Source organism: Cebus imitator, unplaced genomic scaffold, assembly GCF_001604975.1.
Source record: "Cebus imitator isolate Cc_AM_T3 unplaced genomic scaffold, Cebus_imitator-1.0 Scaffold448, whole genome shotgun sequence".
Taxonomy (NCBI): domain Eukaryota; kingdom Metazoa; phylum Chordata; class Mammalia; order Primates; family Cebidae; genus Cebus; species Cebus imitator.
Window position 1 is genome coordinate 383,104 of NW_016107763.1, and position 19,963 is coordinate 403,066.

Below are 19,963 nucleotides of genomic sequence, written 5' to 3' on the forward strand. Positions count from 1 at the left end.
AAAAAAAAAAAAAAATGCAATTCTCCTGAAATTTAATAGGGTTCCCTATCACCTTCTAAGTATCTTATAATAAATAGACTTGGCTAATTTATTTCTATACGTGATCCTGCTAATAAATTAAATTCATTGTGCTTCTGCGCTAGGCACTGTTGTAAGAGATTTATACATAACAGCTTCTACTGTCCTTAAAAAATTCCTACAACTAATTCCCAACATGCGAGATCTGGGCCTTTATCCCTTGTGGTTACTACTGATCACTAGATGTTGAAAGTGGAGTTTCTCCAAGGACTGGAAACCACTGTTTCCCATCAGCTGTTAGAGTAAGGAGCAACAGAACTGTATCAAAAGCATGTGGTGAGGCCCAGGGGAGGTGGTTGGTGTGGTGAGAGACCCAGATTCAGTGTCCTGGTAGGGCCTGAAGGCACTCCTCCGATGTATGGGGGAAACTGGAGATTACACTTCTGGAAGAGTACAACTATGACGTTTGAGTTTCTAAGTGAATTTTACATTAGAGGGCAGAGGATTCTGTTTGGCTCAACAAATATGTGGCTTCTTTGTAGTTGAAGGGACATATGCTCTCCAGGTGGGTTCTTCTATATAACGACTAGCTAGAGAATAGTTCCCAGAGAATATTCTTCTTTGCTGTGTAGTGATACACATGGACTATGCCATTTATGGGGTGTGTAAGATGTTATCTTAAGGGCATGGAAAACTAGGATGACTCTTGGGTAAGTTTCATCTTTTAAGATCCTAGGAAGGAGAGGACCATCTAACAGATTTGTTTGCTGGGAGTTAAATTTGAAGAGCCTTTGGAGGAGATGAAAATGAGGAACAAACATTTTCTATGGATGCTGAATCAAATGTTCAAAATTATAATTCCAGATAGCTGTAAGGCTATATAACCAATTACCAGCGTTCTAGCGAGATGTGGAGGGCAGAAATGGTGAAACACATACTTGTTTCAATGTTAATATTGGGATGAAAATAGGCATTTGGGTTGGATATTCAAAATCTGACATTTGAAAAAAAATTTACAACAGTCGAATCTGGAAAATATAGAAGGAAGAGAAAAAACACTGAAGAACTGAGGACTGGCTTGTAAGGATGTTCTAGGCAAATGTCTTATTTGTTGGACTTCTAAAGATGAGTGAGAACCTTCTGATAAAAGACATTTTGAAGTTCAGTCTAAGGATCGAATGGTCCAGATTCTTTCTGTATTCTCCCACTCTTCAGAGGATTTTATCCCATCTCTTGGTGTACACACAGTGTACAGCTAACTGCTCAGTGGTCGTATTACACTACCAATTCCTTTTAGATCACTCCTTTCAAATTACCTCTTGATGACTATCTTGGAAAGAGAAAAGCAAGAAATAAGCCTTGCCTGATAACATATTCAGTAGACATCAGGACATCTAATGGCAACTGAGATTCTAAATTATCAGGAACCCTTAAATAAAAGGCAGATTTCATATGGGAAAAGAGGGGAGCCTTTCTTGGTTGAAGTAGATACTCCTGAATTATCAATATGGTCCTGATGTTCTTAACAAAGTAGGAAGGTATCTACTGACAGGGTGGCTTGGGAATTTGATATGGTACATCCCTGTGAATTACGTTAATTCTAAATTATTTCAGAGTAGAGATAATTAGAGAGGGCATACATTCGTTACAACATTTGAAAACACTAGATTTGACAAGGCAAATATGGCCACCTCAACTTAAGACCTGAGAAGGAGAAATGGGTGAAATAACAGGGTAGCAGTACATGTGACAAACAGTTGGATAACCTCCTGTGTTGGCTGTTTTAAAACAGCAGTGTTAATGTCTCCAGCACCATTCAGTAGAACTTTCTGAGATGTTGGAAATGTCTATATTTGTGCTAATATAGTAGCCACTAGTCATGTGTAGCATCGAGCACTTTAAATGTGACTATTGTGACTAAAGAACTGACCTTTAAATTCTACTTAGTTTTAATTAAATTTTCATTTATTTTATTTTTTGAAACAGTCTCTTGCTGTCACCCAGGCTGGAATGCAGTAGCATGATCTTGGCTCACTGGAACTTCCACCCCCAGGGTTCAAGCAATTCTAGTGCCTCAGCCTCCCAAGTAGCTAGGACTACAGGTGGGTAGCACCACATCCAGCTAATTTTTTGTAATTTTTAATAGAGACGGGGTTTCAGCATGTTGGCCAGGCTGGTCTCAAACTCCTGATCTCAAGTGATCCACCATGTGTGGCCTAGTTTTAATTACATTCAATGTGGCCAACACATTGGAGGTGCAGGTCTAGATGCTGACACATAGGAGAAAAATATTCCACCATTTGTGAGGAGCTACTTGTCAATGATGGGAAATATTGCACAACGTGCTAATAAACCCAAGTTCTCACACCCTTGGCCACCCTATGAAAGCCATGTGGAAAGTGCCCAAGTTTAGTCTGTACTTTCTGAAACAGTGTAAATCCTAGGAAAGCTAAGTGATTTCAAGGGGAAAGATCAGTGAGTGAATGGTCCTCTTCATAGGAATTGTTTATGGCTGATTAACACATCTTTCCTTATGTGGCCAGGAACACCACTGAGTCAAGCCAAGAAAATCTAGAAATGATATACAGACTGAAAGTATAAAGGGTGAAGACCTATTAGAAGCAGAAACTTTCCTACTTGAATCATAGCAATGTCTGACTCACAGTGTGTGAATATCCATACTTTCAAAGTGTCTGTGGGAGTGAGAGTTTAGGTTGTGGGGACATGCAGACAGGGCTTCATTCCTGACTGGCCATGAGACCCTAGGCAAGTTATTTACTCTAAGATTGTGATTTCAAAAACCATACTCTGAACAACAGCATTTTGCAAGGTGCCCCACTAAAGGTGTTTTATGATCAGATATGTTTGGGAAATACTAGTTAAACTAATTTAAATAGGTTTCTTTTTTGAAGGACTTCTCAAAGCCTTTTAATATACCATGACTAGGGGGCATGGAGGCAGCAAACCACCTTGCCATGTATGTACCTGTGCAAAACTCCTATAATCTGCACATGTACCCCGGAACCTAAAGTACAACAATAATAATAAAAAAACCATGACTCTTGGTAGAAGTGGGAAATGGTGGTACAGATGGCATGTAAGATGTAAATTAGCACTGCCCGAACATTTTGGCCTCAAAATCTACCTCCTTCTCCCCAGTACCTCACCTTTCTAATTAAGCATCTTGAGGACATCAGAAATCAGTATTATTTACAACACAGAATTGAAAACACTGCTATAAAAACCCTGACTTTCCCATCAGTAAAGCAGGGATAAATCTCTCTCAGGTTTGTTAAGTGCTCTAAATGAGATAATACACACAGAGGCTCTAGCAGGGACAGACATGTAGTAGGCACATAGTAACTGTTGGTTTTCTTTCCTTTATCCACCGACCCAGCAACTCTTCACTCCCTTTTGGAAGTAGCAACTTAGCTGTACCTGACTGCCACTTTAAAAATACTATTTTTGACATTAGGAATTGTGAATGCACTCATTCTTGGGAAACTGGCAAGAGGTTACAGCTTAAGTTTCTTAGTTTCTATTAGTCTCCTCCAGAATCAGTATCTCCATTAGGGTGGACAGTGTTAAGAGCTTTGATAAGCATTTTTACAATCTAGTATTAGTGACTATGGATTCACTTATCCACTCTCTGCTCCAAGGGAAATATTGGTTAGATCTGAGAAAGAATATGGACACTAGGGATTAACAGCACAGGCTCTCAAACAAGATGGTTGTGAGGTTAGCCACATTTTTTAAACCATTTAATTGTGTCTCAATTTACTTATCTGTGAAGTGGGAATAACAGCACAATCCTATAGTGCTGATGTGCGGATGAGAATATTCGTAAAGCATTCAGATTTGTGCTTGACATAAAGTACGTGCTCAGTAAATGTTAGGATTATTAGATTGCCTGGAAAAGCAATTGGTCAGCCCCTGAAACTGACTAAACCAGTAAAGGTCTAGATTGTTTACTTTTTGTTGTTGTTTAGAATACTCAGCTCCTGGGTTGACAACTATCAGATAACACAACAAAACACATTTATTCTGGTCCTACAGGAACTACGAAAGTCAGAGTTAGCTGAAGCCAGAGGCTCTAAATTGTATCTATAACTCTAGTCATATTTATACTTTCTGATTTCCTTTTCTGCTCAAAAATCCTATAATTTCAGGTTTCCCTGGACCCTTGAAGCATGACAAGAGATCTATGAAAGGCTAAATTCCTGTTGCTAGCAAAGAAAGGTGAAGCTGTGATCAGAAGCATAAGATCCCTAGCTGCATGATGGTGGGTACTTAAGAATGCCCTCCAACCTAGAAATGAGTCCTTTAACCTGTAGGATGTGGCCTGGTATTAAGGGCATGCAAGGCTTAAGACCAGCTGCTAAGTTAATAAGGCGATAACAAGCAGGCCACAGAGGGTAAACGCTGTGACTTGCCCAGAAGCCAGCTGGCAAGAGACAGGTAAGACGCAAGCTTGACTTGGCAGTCATCTACTATGGGGCAGACAAGTGTTTCTTTGTCACACACCTAAACTCTAGCCCAGCTAACAATGCCTAGGCGTTGTCCAAAATTGGGTCAGCTCAAAGGAAAAAAACAGCCCCTCATTTTTTGCTTCTAAAGACAAGCTGCAGAGTGACTGCTTTAAATTTTTTCCTGGTGCACCACTCACCCTGGGCCTTCTTTGACTAGTACGAGGCTACAGCAAAGGAAAACATTCCCATTAATGAGGCATTGGTGAGAATGAAAGGCTCAAGAAACTCAATGTAGCCCTCACTTGTGTGAAAACAAATTTCCTAAATCACAACAAAGTTCAGAGGTAGGGAGCTCAAGTCAATCCTGAAGTAGCCTTAGTAACTGTTAAGGACAAATGCGTAAGTCTGTGCCTGCCCTGGCACTGGAGAAAACACCAGGCCAGATGGCTTCACCAACTCACCACCCTCTGGTTTCCTTCGGTGATCTACTTGCATTCCCTCATCTTACATTCCTATTTTACATTCTTTTCTCTTTCCCCAATTCCCCCTCACCAACACCTTCTTCACTCTCAGCCCATGAACTTGTGTTTAACTGGGGAAACAAAGCCACCAGAAGAGAAGTTCCTCACACTTCACCACAAACTGCTTGCAACACCAAACCTACAGCTGCTCTGCACTTGTTCCCATTCCCTCCACATTCCTTGCTATGACAAGAGATGACCTCTCTTCCCACCCCCAACTGACACCCTCTACTTGTACACAGATTTCACCTCCTATCCACCCAAATACATGACTCCTATAACAACAGATCCCTCCTTTCTTTTTATTCTGCTAAACACATAAAATTTACCATTTAAACTCTTTTCAAGTGTACAGTTTAGTAGTGTTAAGTATATTCACACTGTTGTGAAACAAATCTCCACAACTTTTTCATCTTGCAAATGTGAATCTATACCCATGAAGTAGTAATTCTTCTTTACCCCCTTCTCTCAGCCCTGGTAACCACCATTCTACTTTCTGTTTCTATGAGTTTGACTATTCTAGCTGCCTCATATAAGGGGAATCATACAGTATGTCTCTTTTGGTGACTGTTTTATTATGCTTAATGTAATGTCCTCGAGGTTCATACATCATGTAGCATATATCAGAATTTCCTTCCTTTTTTTGGCTGAATAATATTCCATTGTATGTTATATCAAGATTTATAGCAGTCACTCTGTAGCTTGTCTTTAGAACCAAGAATGAGGAGTTGTTTTTTCCTTTGAACTGACCCAATTTTGGACAATGCCTAGCTAGGCATTGCTAGCTGGGCCAGAATGAACAGACATGTGGGCTGCTTCCACTTCTTGGCTATTGTGAATACTGCTGTTATAAACACATATGTACAAATAACTCTTCAAACCCTGTGTTCATTTCCTCTGGATATATTCCCTGATGTGGAATTGCTGGATTATATCGTAGTTCTATTTTTTGAGAAACCTCCATACTGTTTTTAAATAGCAGTTTTACCATTTTATATTCCCTTTAACAATGCACAAGGGTTCCAATTTTTCAATATCCTTGCCAACATGTGTCATTGTCTGTTTTTTTGATAGTGGCCATCCTAATGGGTGTTAAGTTGGCTCTTTGTTTTGCATCCTTAAATTTTCTCTTTTGGGTTCCTCAGATCAGCACAGTTTTATCTTAATAAATAAAAACCCCTTTAATCTCATATTCTCCTCCAGCTACTACCCATTTCTCTTCTTTTATAACAAAATTCCTTGCAAGACTTGTGCACATTCATCTATGCTTCTTCTTCCATTCTCTCTTGAAAACATTAGGGTTTTTAACAACGTCCATGGGGACTCTCTCAACACTGTGAGACAGGCTACTGACAATATGCCCCTAGGCAAATGCAATAACCAATTCTAAGTACTCATCTTCCTCAACTTCTTTGCAGTATTCTATAGAGCTGATCACTTCTTTCCTGAAATACATCTTTCCCTTAGTCTTGGAGACACCACTCTCTAGATTCTCCTATTTCACTACCTACTCCTTCTCAATCTTTTTTTGCTGATTCCTTCTCATCTAGGTGATTTCTAAACTGTGGCATTCCCTCTCGCGTTGTCCTCAGTCTTCCCTCTCATAGTTACATTTTCTCCTCCTCAGCTGACCTCATACAGCTTTGTGGCTTTAAACATCATCAATATGCTTATATCTCTTATCACAACCTCTTCCCCAAATGGAATATTCTTAAATGTAAAGATCTATTCACATCTTCACTGGATCTCAAATTTAATATGTCCCAAAATACACTGCTGAATCCCGCCAGCATCTGCTCTTCCTGTAGGCATTTCCATCTCAGTTATGGCAACTCTAGAGTCAGTGTCTCACTCAAGCTTGACAGAAACCTGACATAATCCTTTACTCTCTTCCTTTCAACAATACACAGCTCTACTCCTGTTTCCATAGAGTTTTTCTCCACATAGTAGACAATCTGATCCTTTTCTAATGGAAGTTTGCTGGTATCTCTCTCTATGGCTTCCATCTGATTCAGAATAAAATGCAAAATGCCAAGTCCTCACTATAACCTATAAGCTTTATATAATTTGATCCTCACTATATATTTGACCTTAACTTCTACTACTCTCCACCTTGTTCACTCTATTCCAGACAACTGGTCTCCCTGCTGTTTCCGGAACACATAAAGTACATCATCATCTTAGAAACCTTTATACTTGTTCTTCTCCGTGCCCAGAATACTCTTTCCCTAAAAATTCATATGATCTGTTCATTCACTTCCTTCAGATCTCTGCACAAAATCACCTTGAGAGGACTCTTTCAACTTCCTTACTCTTTCAACTTCCTTTCATAAAATAGCACTACTACCCATGCTCACTAGTCAGTCATTCTCTATCCCTTCTGCCCTTATCACCACCTGACATATTGTGTGCCTTTCATAATCTGACTTACTCATGGACTGTAAGATCAACAAGAGCAGGATGTTTGCTTTACTTATTGCTGTATTCCTAGTACTTAAAATAGTACTTGTCATAAACTAGGTACTACAGTGATGTGTTGAATGAATGAAAGAACTGAAGTGACAGCCTTCTTCAGAGTGGGGGCCACTTTTCCTGAGATTTAATCCTGGATGGGCCTGGTTGTAGTCCTGTCCACACTTACCGTCATTTTGCTGCTATAACTTATAAAAGGAAAGCTTGTTTTTCTATTGATTTCTATCACAAAAAGTTTGGATTTTTTCCCCCTACTTGGTTTCATATTTTTTTCTAAAAGCCATCTTATAATTACAAGTTCACAAAGACTTGCAAAGAAGTCTTTTTAAAATATATATATACAGATTTTACAGATCCACAATTGCAGATGGTACAGTCTGTTTAGGACACATATCACCACAAACAGAATAGGGAAAAACAGACTCCACAGTACACAGCTTATCTCCAGGTGCGTCAGCTTAGTGGAAATCAATTTTTAGGCAGAAGGAATGGGAGAAAAGAATATTGTTTAGACTTATAGGATAGGAAGGAGGAAGGAAGCAAGAGAAGTTAAATATTAGGTTTATCTGGAGAAAATATCACAATCAAGTCCCCAGATGATCAAACACAAGCTGGAAGAACAGGGCTGTGAGGATAAGGAAGTGTCAGTGATTGCTCCTGGCTGCATATCCTTAGGGTCAGTAAACATTTTCTTAAAGGGCTAGAGAGTAAATATTCCAGGCTTAGGTCCAGTCTGCCATCCATCTCTGTAGCAACTACTCAACTCTGCTGTTGTAATACAAAAGTAGCCAAGGGTAGTAAGTAAACACATGGGTGTGGCCATGTTCCAATCAAAGTTTACTTACAAAAACAGGCAGCGGGCTGGATTTGGCCTGCAGGCTGTAGTTTGCTAATCTCTGGCATAGAGGATCCTGTGCCTGTGCTCCTAAAATAACTTTTCCCTTTCCTTTCTAGAGCTTTGCTTTAAGTAAAGTGATTACAGAGTGAAAAGAAGGATGGATACATCTTTATTACACGAACTTACTTACGTACAAAAAAGGCTGTCTTAACTGCTAAGACTGTCTCAGGAAAAAAATGTGTCAAATTCTAAGCAAAGGAGTTTGAGCCAAGGGCATTATTATAAGGAGGAAGTTATATGTTCTCTGGGGAGGAAGCCATGGGATATAGAAAAGGCTGTGTATCTATTACTAGAAAGGCAGACAATAAAAGAAGGGGCTACTAAAGAGATTAAAAAAAGTCTGATGGTAAATTCTACAAACATGAACATGAGGCTATTCAGAAGAGAACTGTCATATACTCTTTAAAAAGACAGTATCTTTCAAACTTTTTTTGATCACAACTCATTTTAAGAAATATATTTTACATCATGACTCAGTAATAATAAATTCCTTTATTACAATGACATTTTAATATATTCGTTTCTAGACTACAAAAAACTAGTGGTCGTAAGCAGCTAAATTGTTTTATAATCCACTACTGAGCTGTGCTGAAAATCACTCCCTAGATTTAACAAACAAAGGATCTTGGAGAGTTTGAAGATTATTAAGAAAGGATACTTAGGAATCTTTATGGTCCCAAAGCTTGACATATTATATGATAATGAAGAGAAGGAAAAGCACTGTTTCTACATAGGACGAAGCAGTTCAACACTTCTTCAAAAACTAGAGGAATAATGGACAGAGTTGCAAATTGGTAAAGTATAAATTAAGGTAGGCTGTAATAATTCAAGGATACATATTAAAATGTCTAGGGCAACCATGAAAACAAAAACACAAGAAGAATGACAACTAAGAAGTCAAAAGAAGAGAAAAAACTGAATTAACAAATGGCTTTTGTTTCCTGGGAACTAAAGGGAGGAACATGGATGTACTAAGGCTAGAGGTGAAGACAGCTATGTCTTCTTCCAAGAGAGGGAAGATCACAGGCTTCTGGGAGAATTCTGACTTAGAGACTGAATATTCTGAATAAAAAAAAAATCAGACCCTTGGACTAAAGGCAAGGACCTATTTGGATTCCTACACATGAAGCATAAGTTTGGCTGCGAGGAAGAATGGATGGCGGCTTACATTATATGAATAGGGTAAAACAGAGCATAAAAAACAGTTCCTATGATCACTATGGTAGTTAGATCCTACAGCACGGGCACCCCAGGGATAAAAGACCTAAACTCCAAAGCACAACTAATTTGTGTTAACCAATGATAAGCATTAATAAGCAAATTTTTTAAGGTTTCAATAAAATTTGCTGCTGAATTCTAAGAAAAATAACTGAAGGCATCATCAGAAACAAACACGTTTACCAACATTATTTCAAACTTCACTGACCGAACAGGAGAGATTTACAACTCCCAAAGTAAAATAAACATGTGCGGAAATACAATTTAATATAAATGGCCTTTCACGTTTCCGTATCATTCCTTTATAGTTTATCTTGACTTTGTAGTTCCTCGAGCTTTGATTCAGGCTCATTAACATCAAGACATTAGCTTTAGGAGTATATCATCTCAACTAAATGGGTTAATCTGTTAAAATAATAAGCCTACCAAAGATACTGCTATATTGTAATAAGAGTCCAGCTGTGAAAGCTTAGGCGTAGAACATTCTTACTTTAATAAAATGTAACATGAAAAAAATTAATAAGATTTCAAGTTATGAGGTAGATTCTGTCAACTAGCAAAAACTTCCCCACACTTAGTTACTATATAATTTTAATATGAAAGTACTTTCCTTGTTAGAAGTTTAACTTTGTTGTTTTCTTTTAATAAAAAAAGTAAGAACATAATAACCACACAGAATATATATATATATATATATATATTTCTTACCTCTCCCAATGAGAAATAGTGACGTGGAATTTGAGAATCAGGGTAAATATTTTCTAGGTACCAAGAAAAAGGTTTGCATTGTAGTTTGTGTCTTAGACCAACTCTTGATGATATATCTCCATAATCTACCTTTGTAACACCTGTTGAAAGAAATAATTGACTCTGAATTATTAATGTTGTTTTAGGTAACACACATCTATATATTGAATCTAATAAGCCAGATTACATTTATGTGAGAATGAAATATAAGTGATATGAGATCAGTAAACATCAATATATGTTAAGGCACAAACAAAAAAATCAAGATCTATTTTGCTCAAATATTAAACAGAGCAATAGTTTGCAGTCAGGCTTCTCTCACACAACTCACTGATTTGTGAACCGTGCCACTTGACAGTCTTGCAGTAACTAAAAAATAAGATGGACTAGTAACAATGTCAGGCAGACTTATAGCTGATGGAACAACTGTTCCTACCAAAGTTTGGATAGCAGAAAAAAGTTCCTGGAGAGAAGGCCCTTGTGGCATGTTTTGGGCTCTCAGTGGCCTTGTGGTACTTGGTGAACGCTTCCTATGAGGGCCTGCTTATAGAGAACACTCATGACCTACTGCAAAGATAGCAGTTTTGTTATGTTGAACGAAAACTCCAACAATCAAGAATGTCATACAAGCTAGAAAAATGGCTGAAAATTTAATAAAACGAAACTTCACAGGAATAAATATTAAATGTTGCAGTTAGGTTAAAAAAAAAAATAGAACATCTGTAAAACCTGGGCTAGCAATACTGACCTGGATAATTTATTACTGCTAATTATATATTATTCTAGGCATTCTGCCAAGCACCTTCTATACTGTGTATGAGTTCATTTATTCCTTACAATGACCTTATGAAGTAGGTGTTCACCTCTGCTCAAAGCTTCACTTTTACCCTTCTTACTTCTCCTCCAGGATCAGGGTCAAGAAAGGCACAGTCCTGTATTTCTAATCCAAAACAATGCTAACCTGGAGAAATTATATAGAAGAAATTCTTGAATTCATCCATCCACACTTCTGCAAGTCGTCTGTTATTTTTATTGATAATCTGCCCTGTACCTCCTGGAAACGTGTAAGGTGTAGCTTTCCGAAACACATGTCCAACATGTGAGCATGTAACAATTTCCAAAGTTCCTCCACACTGCCAAATCTGAAAACAGCAGAGATGACTACGTAAGATGTAGCTGGGTAATCAGGAAATGTTCACCTTAGTTTTCCAATGACATTTTTCTTTTCAATTAAATAGGGATCTGGCTTTTGTTTAAACTTAAATGGAACCTACTGTAGTTACTGGTAAAAAGCTTCCAAAGTACCTCCATACTACCACACCTGAAAATAACAGCAAAGAAGACCATATATGACACTGATAGTTTAAAAAAAAGTGTTGACATCTATTGGGTTCCACAGTTGGAATTTCACAGAATGAGGGGCATGTGGCGGGCTCCTGCTGTACGGTTTGGTTACAAAGCCAGTGCTTCCTCAAGAGAAATGTCTCTAATTCTGGGCTCTGATCAAACCAAAAGTTGAAGATTAAAATAAAGAAAACATAAGTTAAAGGCTAAGTACAGAAACGACATGAGATCGAGAGCAAGCAGTATTTTTCTAACTGCAGGCCATGATTCCTAAGAGAATCATAAATTCAAACTGATGAATTGCAACCTGTACTTGTTAACAAGGACGTACTGTTTCACAAAATGTTTAAATTTTATGTTGTGTGTATGCATAGTGTATAAAGTATTTATTAATGTGGTCATGGTTAAAAACAACAACCAAACAAAACCTGACCATGGAGTGTCCAGCCAGATTCTCATCTATTCACCCCTCTCCAAACCTGTGTCACAGCCTGTGCATGAAACAGAACCTAGGAATCTAAACTAGATCCATCATAAATTCTTCAGTGAGATACTAAAAGCATGTTTTGTTGTCTTTGTTAGAGTAAAAACAAAAAAAAGGGGCAAAAGAAAGATGATCAAGTATGGGGCTTACATCATTAATTTAATGAAATCTTTCTGTTCCTTTCAAAATACATTCTCCCACCCCTACTAGTTAAAAATCTTGTAACTCTTTACAATTAAAATAACAGTTTGGAAAGTTCTGATTTTGTTAAATATTCAGTGTTCCTACCTTCAAGTTTTCCCAGGAACATAAAGTGTTAGAGCTGGATAGGATCTCCAAGATGATCTGGAGTCCAACCCCCTCTTTGACAAGAAGGCTAAGTGATTCACTGGGAACTAAGTGAGCTCGCTGGTTTAGATTACAGTACATGTCAATGTGATTTCTACTTTAATAAGCTATGTGTCCAAAGTTGGTTATTTTCAAAAATATGCAATGCCATTTAAACGATATGTTGATTCTAGTGAACATGAAATGCAAAGACTTTATATGCAGACTGGGTTAAATTAAATTAGAGTCATTTTAGAATTTTTGCGTTTTTACTGAAAAATATAAAGCTGGTAAAGTAACTAGGTTTTATATTAAAAGAAAAACAATTTCACACTAGAAACAAAAAGCATATTACAAAATGTGAAATTTATGTTTTTAAGAGCAAAGTACCAAAGTAGCATATTCAAACCACCTATTATTTTTTTGAGCTTAAATTACTTCCTTGAAAATAATAAAAATTTAAAACAACTAGAAAATCTTGTGTAAGTTTTATAGCTGGACTTTCAAGATAACTGTATTATTTGCTTCAATAGTTTATAATGAACCATTAATACTTTAGTCCATTTTATGGACTGAAGGTTCTGAAGTTACATTAAACTTGTATTAAATTCAATTTTTATTTTTTATGTAAAGATAGCATGAATAATCAAAGCACATGTATAGTTGAGGTTAAATAAAAGATTAGTTTTTTTGAAGGGAACTTACCCTAAACGAAATTTCTAGGTTTTCTCCTCCCCAAATATCCATTCCAGCATCATATGTTCCAATTTCCTGAAAGTAATCTCTGTCTATCGAAAAAAGGCCTCCTGCCATGGTAGGTGTTCTGAAATTCAATAATGCTATGCCATTAGCAATTTAATATTCACAATCAGTTTTTGTTTTTAAAAGCAGTTTCATAACTATTTATAACTACAGAATAAGTACTTATTCTCACACTTTTCATAAACTTTCATAGGCCCCAGGGGCTTTCTGTGTTTCATGCTGTGTTATTTGGTTTTCAGACAGGACCTGCACGGCGGTAATGCTGACTGCTAGACTTGCTGTGTCATGCTTCTGCTCAGACATTCTTCTCTGTCACAGTCCTAACAGTACTTTGTATCTTTAGCATCTTTCTTGGTCCTCAGGTTCTAACTGGGTTTAGAGCTCAAACGCCTTAAATTAAAGCTCTTCCTCACAATCCTCTCCATCTGACTGTGCACCCACTCCATGGATCCTAGCAACTTCAAGGCAGTTGACTATATTAACCAAGTAGATTGAGGTTACAGTTACCATGTCAGGTTCTAAAGGGTGGCAAATATGTAAACACAGAAGATAAACAGGATGAAAACAATGAGGCCTTTTCCCAATACCCACTAGAAATCTTTAAGGAGGAGAGACAAAATATAGAACAAATCAATATATTCCTTCCTGATTGTATGGTATATTTTCTGCAAAAGAGGAGCCTAATTCATCAAAATGGGCTCAGGTATGCAAAGGGAGTGGTAATATGTGAAATTAAGCAGAGAAATGATTAAGAAATGAAGATTTAAATAAATGAATATCAGTCCATTTGATTTTCATAAAGAAGAAGTATGCAGAAAAAGTGAACTCCAGGAGAAAAAATAATTAAGTTCCAGGGACTGAAGATACCACGAAGATTATATTTTAAGATGAATTGGCCACCTCTGGAATCCTAAAATGTACTCACTGCCTTTCCAGAGGAAATAGTGGTTTCCAAAAAAGGTTTGAACTTATTTTGATTTTAGACCAAAAGAAGAATGAGAAAAGGGTTTAAAAGAAACAGGCCAAAATTCAGAATTATCATTTAATACAGGGGTTTCTTGACCTGAGTTTTTTGTGTGCTAAATCTTCTGTATGTAGGTGAGCATTTTTCTCTATTAGAGAAGACCCATAGCTTTCACCAGTTTTCGAAACACTTCATCTTTGAAGTGTTTAGAAACCCTTGATTTCAACAGTGAATTGCACTATCAGCTAAAAAGAAGAAAAGTCCCTTGCACTACTAAGAACTCAGGCTGACTAAGGAAAACAGCACACAGTCAGTGGAAAATCTCTTCAATGTTGTCAGAACTGGACTTGAATTCAAGGGAAGGTAGACACAGGAGGCCCCAAAACAGAAGACAGCTGAAGCCTGACTCTGAAAACTCTTAATACAGAAGTAGCAGGTTGATACAATTGGGATAAATTCTAGGATGGCTCAGAAGAGCTCAAAGTCTCAATTTTGTGTTCTAAAAAGAGGATGAAGATTTTTTATTCCACTCTGAAAAAAAAATCTATATATGGCCAAGTAGAGAAAAAAAAATGAGAAAATAAATGCATTAATGAATACCTTTTTTATACTTTGTGTCAAGTCTAGCTATTTTTATGTTTGATACAAGCTTTTCTAACTTTACCAGTCAATAACTGTCATCCAGATGGTACAAGTCTGAATTTAAAATCGCACATTATAATGCAAGGACCCAGTTTTAGGTAATATTTTCACATACTGACACAATTAATTGAGCTAAGATTTATTATCCTTAACAACTGAACTAAAGCACAGATCTGACTTATACATTTGCAAAATGTTCATAAAGGAATGAAAAAACATGCATGTCTTCATTTCTCATGTGCAGAAAATAAAAATTTCTAATTTTATTACAGGAGAAATCCTTCTTTAAAACACTCATATATGTGAAAGATGGTTCTTATCCTACCATAAGATATACAAATGCTTCATGTTTCTCAAAATACACTTATACATTTGATATGATTCCCATAATTACCTGACAGGAAGAGTCCGATCACCTTTCCTTCTGTCCATTTCTCTTTGGGGAACAGGATACCAGCGAAAATTGAGCTTCCAGTTGAACCCGCCATAGGTCATATCAGAGCCTGCCATGTACTCAAAAGTATCATCGCTGATCACATCAATGATAGGACACACCACTGTTTTCCTGACGTCATAAGAGCAATTTTAAAAATCTTTCAAAACATACCTGTTTAATGCCAACTACAGAACAATTGTATACTAAGTGCTTTAACTTTTTTTTTTCCCTCTGTCACCCAGGCTGGAATGCAGTAGTGCAATCAGGGCTCACTGCAGCCTCGACCTCCTTAAGTGATTTTCCCACCTCAGAGTCCTGAGTAGCTGGGACCACAGGTGCGTAACACCACATTTAACTAATTTAAAAAAAACACTATTTTTTGTTTTTTTTGTATAGACAAGGTCTCCCTATGTTGCCCAGGCTTGTCTCGAACTCCTAGGCTCAAGGGGTCCTCCTACTTTGGCCTCTCAAAGTACTGGGGTTACAGGCATGAATCACTGCACCTAGACCTGAAGTGTTTTTAAAATAAAATGCAGTCTATAATATTAAAGGCAATGATGAAAACTCTCATGCTCTATCTCACATCAAACTAGCGTCATAATTATTTACTGGTTGATAATCCCTCCCCTTTCATTCATACTCCTATATTGTCTTAAAGAGAAGCATATTTTTATTTTTTATATTTAAGTCCTTAACGCTCAAGGGACTGGTTTTAACTATGATATACAGTAAGTATACAATTTCACTTATTTCTTCTATAGATAACCACTTGTTCCAGCACTATTTATGTAATGGTCCCTTTTTCCTCTGCTGTAATTATGAGTGCCTGCTCTGTCACAAATCAAGATTACATTTAAAAAATGGGCTGGTTTCTAGACCCTACCCTGTTTCACTAGTCTATTTGTGAATTCCTGCATCAATATACCACTGCTGTAATTAACACAGCTTTAAATAAGTCTTGACGCCTATTAGGGCAAGCCCCCTTAGACTTGATTCTTCCTCAGAAGCATGCCAACTACTTTTTTTTTCCTTTTATAGTTCCATATCAATGCTAGAATCAGCCTGTTCAGTTTCTCAAAGAAAATTCTGTTGAGATTTCAATCGGAAATGCACTGCATTTAAATATGAATTTGGGTAGAACTGATATTCTTATGATACTGACTTTCCTATACATGAATGTCACCTCTCTTTCGAGATTTTTTTTGTAAATTTCAATAAATCTTTTGATAAACATATTCCTACGTGTAGTCTATGACTTCCATTGCTATTACAAATGATATATTTTCTTTTTACATTGTATTTTCTTTTTTTTGTATTGCATTTTAGGTTTTGGGGTACATGTGAAGAAATGCAAGATTGTTGCATAGGTACACACATGGCAGTGTGATTTGCTGCCTTCCTCCCCATTTTACATTGTATTTTCTAAGTATTCCTTGTTGCTGTGAAATAAACTTTTCTTTCTTTTTTTGGGAGATGGAGTCCAGCCTGTTGCCCAGGCTGGAGGGTAGTGGTATAATCTCGGCTCACTGCAGCCTTGACTTACTGGGCTCAAGTGATCCACCCACCCCAGCCTCCCAGGTAGTAGGGACTATAGATGTGCACTACCATGCCTGGCTAATTTTTTGAATTTTTAGTAGAGATGGGGTTTCACCATGTTGGCCAGGCTGGTCTCAAACTCCTGGGTTCAAGTGATCTCTCCACCTCGGTCTCCCAAAGAGCTGAGACTACAGGTGTGAGCCACTGCACCAGGCTGAACTTTTCTATAGTAATCTTGTGTTTGGCAACATTGCTAAACTCTTAATGTTTCCATTATTTTATGTATAGATTCATTTTCTTCACAAACACATCTACAATTGACAACAATGGTTTTCCTTTTTTCCAATAAATAAATGTTCTCTATTGTAGTACTGCAAAACCTAAGAAGGACTTCTAATAATACTAACTGGTGATTGAAGGCATTAACATCTTGCTTCACAACTTTTTAAAAAATGCTTTCAACATTTCTCCATTAACATGATTTCTGCTTGCAAAGACTTTTTTTTTTTTTTTTAAAAAGCTATCCTTTCATGGATTAGTAAACTTCCACTGTATAATAGGTTTGCTAAGTATTTTCTAATAATAAATTCATGTTAAATATTAGTGAACCCTTTTCAGTATCTATGGGAGTGATCACAGGTGTTTAATAAGTTTGTAATCATAGTTTCAAAAATTCATTAATGGGATGTGTTAAATGAATTAGTTTTGTAATATTATGCTAAACCAAGCAGTTATGATATCATGATGTGTGTGTGTGTGTGTGTGTGTAAATAAACACATATATTGCTGGTTCTGTTTGCTGGTATTGAGATTTTTGTACCAGCATTCATGAATAGGTTTGCACTGTAATTTTCCTTGTAGTACTTTTCTGGTTTTCATATCAGAGTTATACCAGCCTCATAAAAAATTTGGTTTCTTCCCTCTTTTTCTATATTCTGTTTACAAGGTCTTTTATTCTCGCTTTATCCTAAGATACAGATTTCAAGATCTCAGCTTTATACAGGTATTTGCTATTAACCTTCCCACCTGAGGCAGGATCTAGGTTTTGTCTCCTATCCTTGCATCTTATTTGTCTGTCAAGGAAGAAGCTTAGTGCCCCCCAAGTTCAACAGAAACCCTACTAGTGAAATCTGGCTTTAGTGTTTGAACTGCATATTTGCTCTCCCTTCTTTTCAAGATCTGCGAATTTCTTACTTTTGTGCCAACTCAGTGATGCATTTAAAATTTGTTTTGCCTTTTATCCAGCATTTTCAGTTGGAAAAGTTATTCAGAATATTGAATCCACCATACAGGCCAAACTGGAAGTCACTGTGGTTGCTGTTTCAGCTGACTCTCTTTCATACTTCTGTCATCACTTCACCTTGCTTTCTCTCTATGGGTTATGTATTATCTTCTTGCAAGCAAATATTCTCTAAAACAGTCATCAATTATACAGAGAAAACAATTTACAGAGATGTTCTATTCTTTTGACTCTTCCGGTCATTGCTCTTTTTTCTAAAGCTGCTCTACTTTCCCATTGATTGGCCCAATGCTGAGTTTTCCTATTTATTCATCTTTGAAAAGGAAAAAATGTAGATCCAGCATTTGCTAACAAACAGAATAGATGCTGTGGCTTTAGCTTCCTCTGTGTTGCACTTGATTAGTAAAAGTTCACTCCACTAAAATCTCAACTTGAATGTTAACATGGACAGCCTCTACTTCAAATTACAATGACAAGCAGAAATTCAACCAACATTAGCAGAATGAAGTAAGGTTCTCTCCTGATGCACAAGAACTAAGCCAGAGCCAAGCATTAGGTAATTCTTCAAAAAATGTTTAACATGAAAAACTACAACAGGTGTTCATTACACCAAAGTTCTTCCTGTATTATCCAAGATTATGGTGCTTTCCATATAAAATTAAGCATTTCAGGACATGACATGTTTCTCTCCATTCTCTTCTACTTCTTGCTGCACCACAAGCTGAGAAGACCTGCCTGCTCCAGTGTTAGATTTAGAGAGCAAGGACAAGTGAAGGGTTTTATGCTATCTTCTCTGAGTTCACCCTCCATCTGTCCTGCCCCAGTTTGGTGAACAGATCATATAGTATACATTCCAACTACATGCTTCCTAATCCATCCCCATTAGCAAGACAGTTTGTGAACATTCCTGCCAGGTTTCAGAATGTGGTCTTCTGGATATTTTGTTTAGAGTCCTCTTCACAGATATTTTAAAACAAACTTGGGAGGAAATTATATTTATTTAAAAATAAAAAATCTGGCAACTCACCATATCGTTTAGGACAAATGTACTAAAAACAAACTTACAGACACCAGAAAATTACCTGTCATGTTTGATCCTGGCCAAGAGAGGCTCTAGCCATCCCACTGTACACTCACAATGAGCATCCAGGAAGGTGATCACTTGGCCTTTAGAAACAGCAGCTCCTTTTAATCTAGCTCTGATCAATCCAGAACGTTGTTCCATTCGAATTACATGAACTGGTACTTTTAGTTTTTTCACATAACTCTCTAAAGGCCTTTTCAAAAAGTCTGGAAAACGAACAAAACAAACAAACAAAAAAAAAACATGAAAAAAAGTGTGGCCTGGCCCTATTCAGATTAAAGCAATTTTGATTTGGAATATTTATTCAACATCCCCTTATTGAACACTCTCAGCAAGGCTCCCTGACTCAGAAACCCATTTTGCTAAAGGAAGCCTTTATATTTCCCAAGAGCATGTACTAGAGATGCCTCTATCTTATTACATGTGGAATTAGGAGAGTGCTTTTGGGCTCAGGCTTAACCAAGGATAGGAATGCTCCTACATTTCTCTAAGTAACTTTGTCAGACTCAATTCTTTTTCTAATCATGCTTAAAGATTAGCAATAGAAAGAAAGAATTAAATCCTCACCTCAACGGAGAGAAGACACAGAATATGTTAACAGCTGTTGAGTTAAGAACATTGTGATATTTCCTCAAAAGCAGAAACAAATTGTCTTGTTGATTATCATGGTCTTTGACTATACATTTTTTTAAAATCAGGAGGCAGAAAGTGAGGTCAAGCTTGGAAAAGAAATGCTGGACTGTCAACTGCAAGGCCAAATAGCGATCCTTAAACTGACAATTAGGTATAAGAAGGAAAGTT

The 19,963-nt window shown here is 37.1% G+C and overlaps 1 protein-coding gene across 1 annotated transcript in view; it reads right to left on the reverse strand.

Annotated features, from left to right (window-relative positions):
• Positions 1 to 19,963, reverse strand: part of GALNT1 (polypeptide N-acetylgalactosaminyltransferase 1) — a 77,262-nt gene that overhangs the window by 18,608 nt on the left and 38,691 nt on the right. The window contains exons 5-9 of the mRNA XM_017511388.2: positions 19,161 to 19,368; positions 15,261 to 15,431; positions 13,204 to 13,321; positions 11,305 to 11,485; positions 10,305 to 10,444 (exon numbers count right to left, since the gene is read on the reverse strand). Of these exons, the coding sequence (XP_017366877.1) occupies positions 10,305 to 10,444; positions 11,305 to 11,485; positions 13,204 to 13,321; positions 15,261 to 15,431; positions 19,161 to 19,368 (818 nt within the window). The remainder of the gene's footprint in view (positions 1 to 10,304; positions 10,445 to 11,304; positions 11,486 to 13,203; positions 13,322 to 15,260; positions 15,432 to 19,160; positions 19,369 to 19,963) is intronic.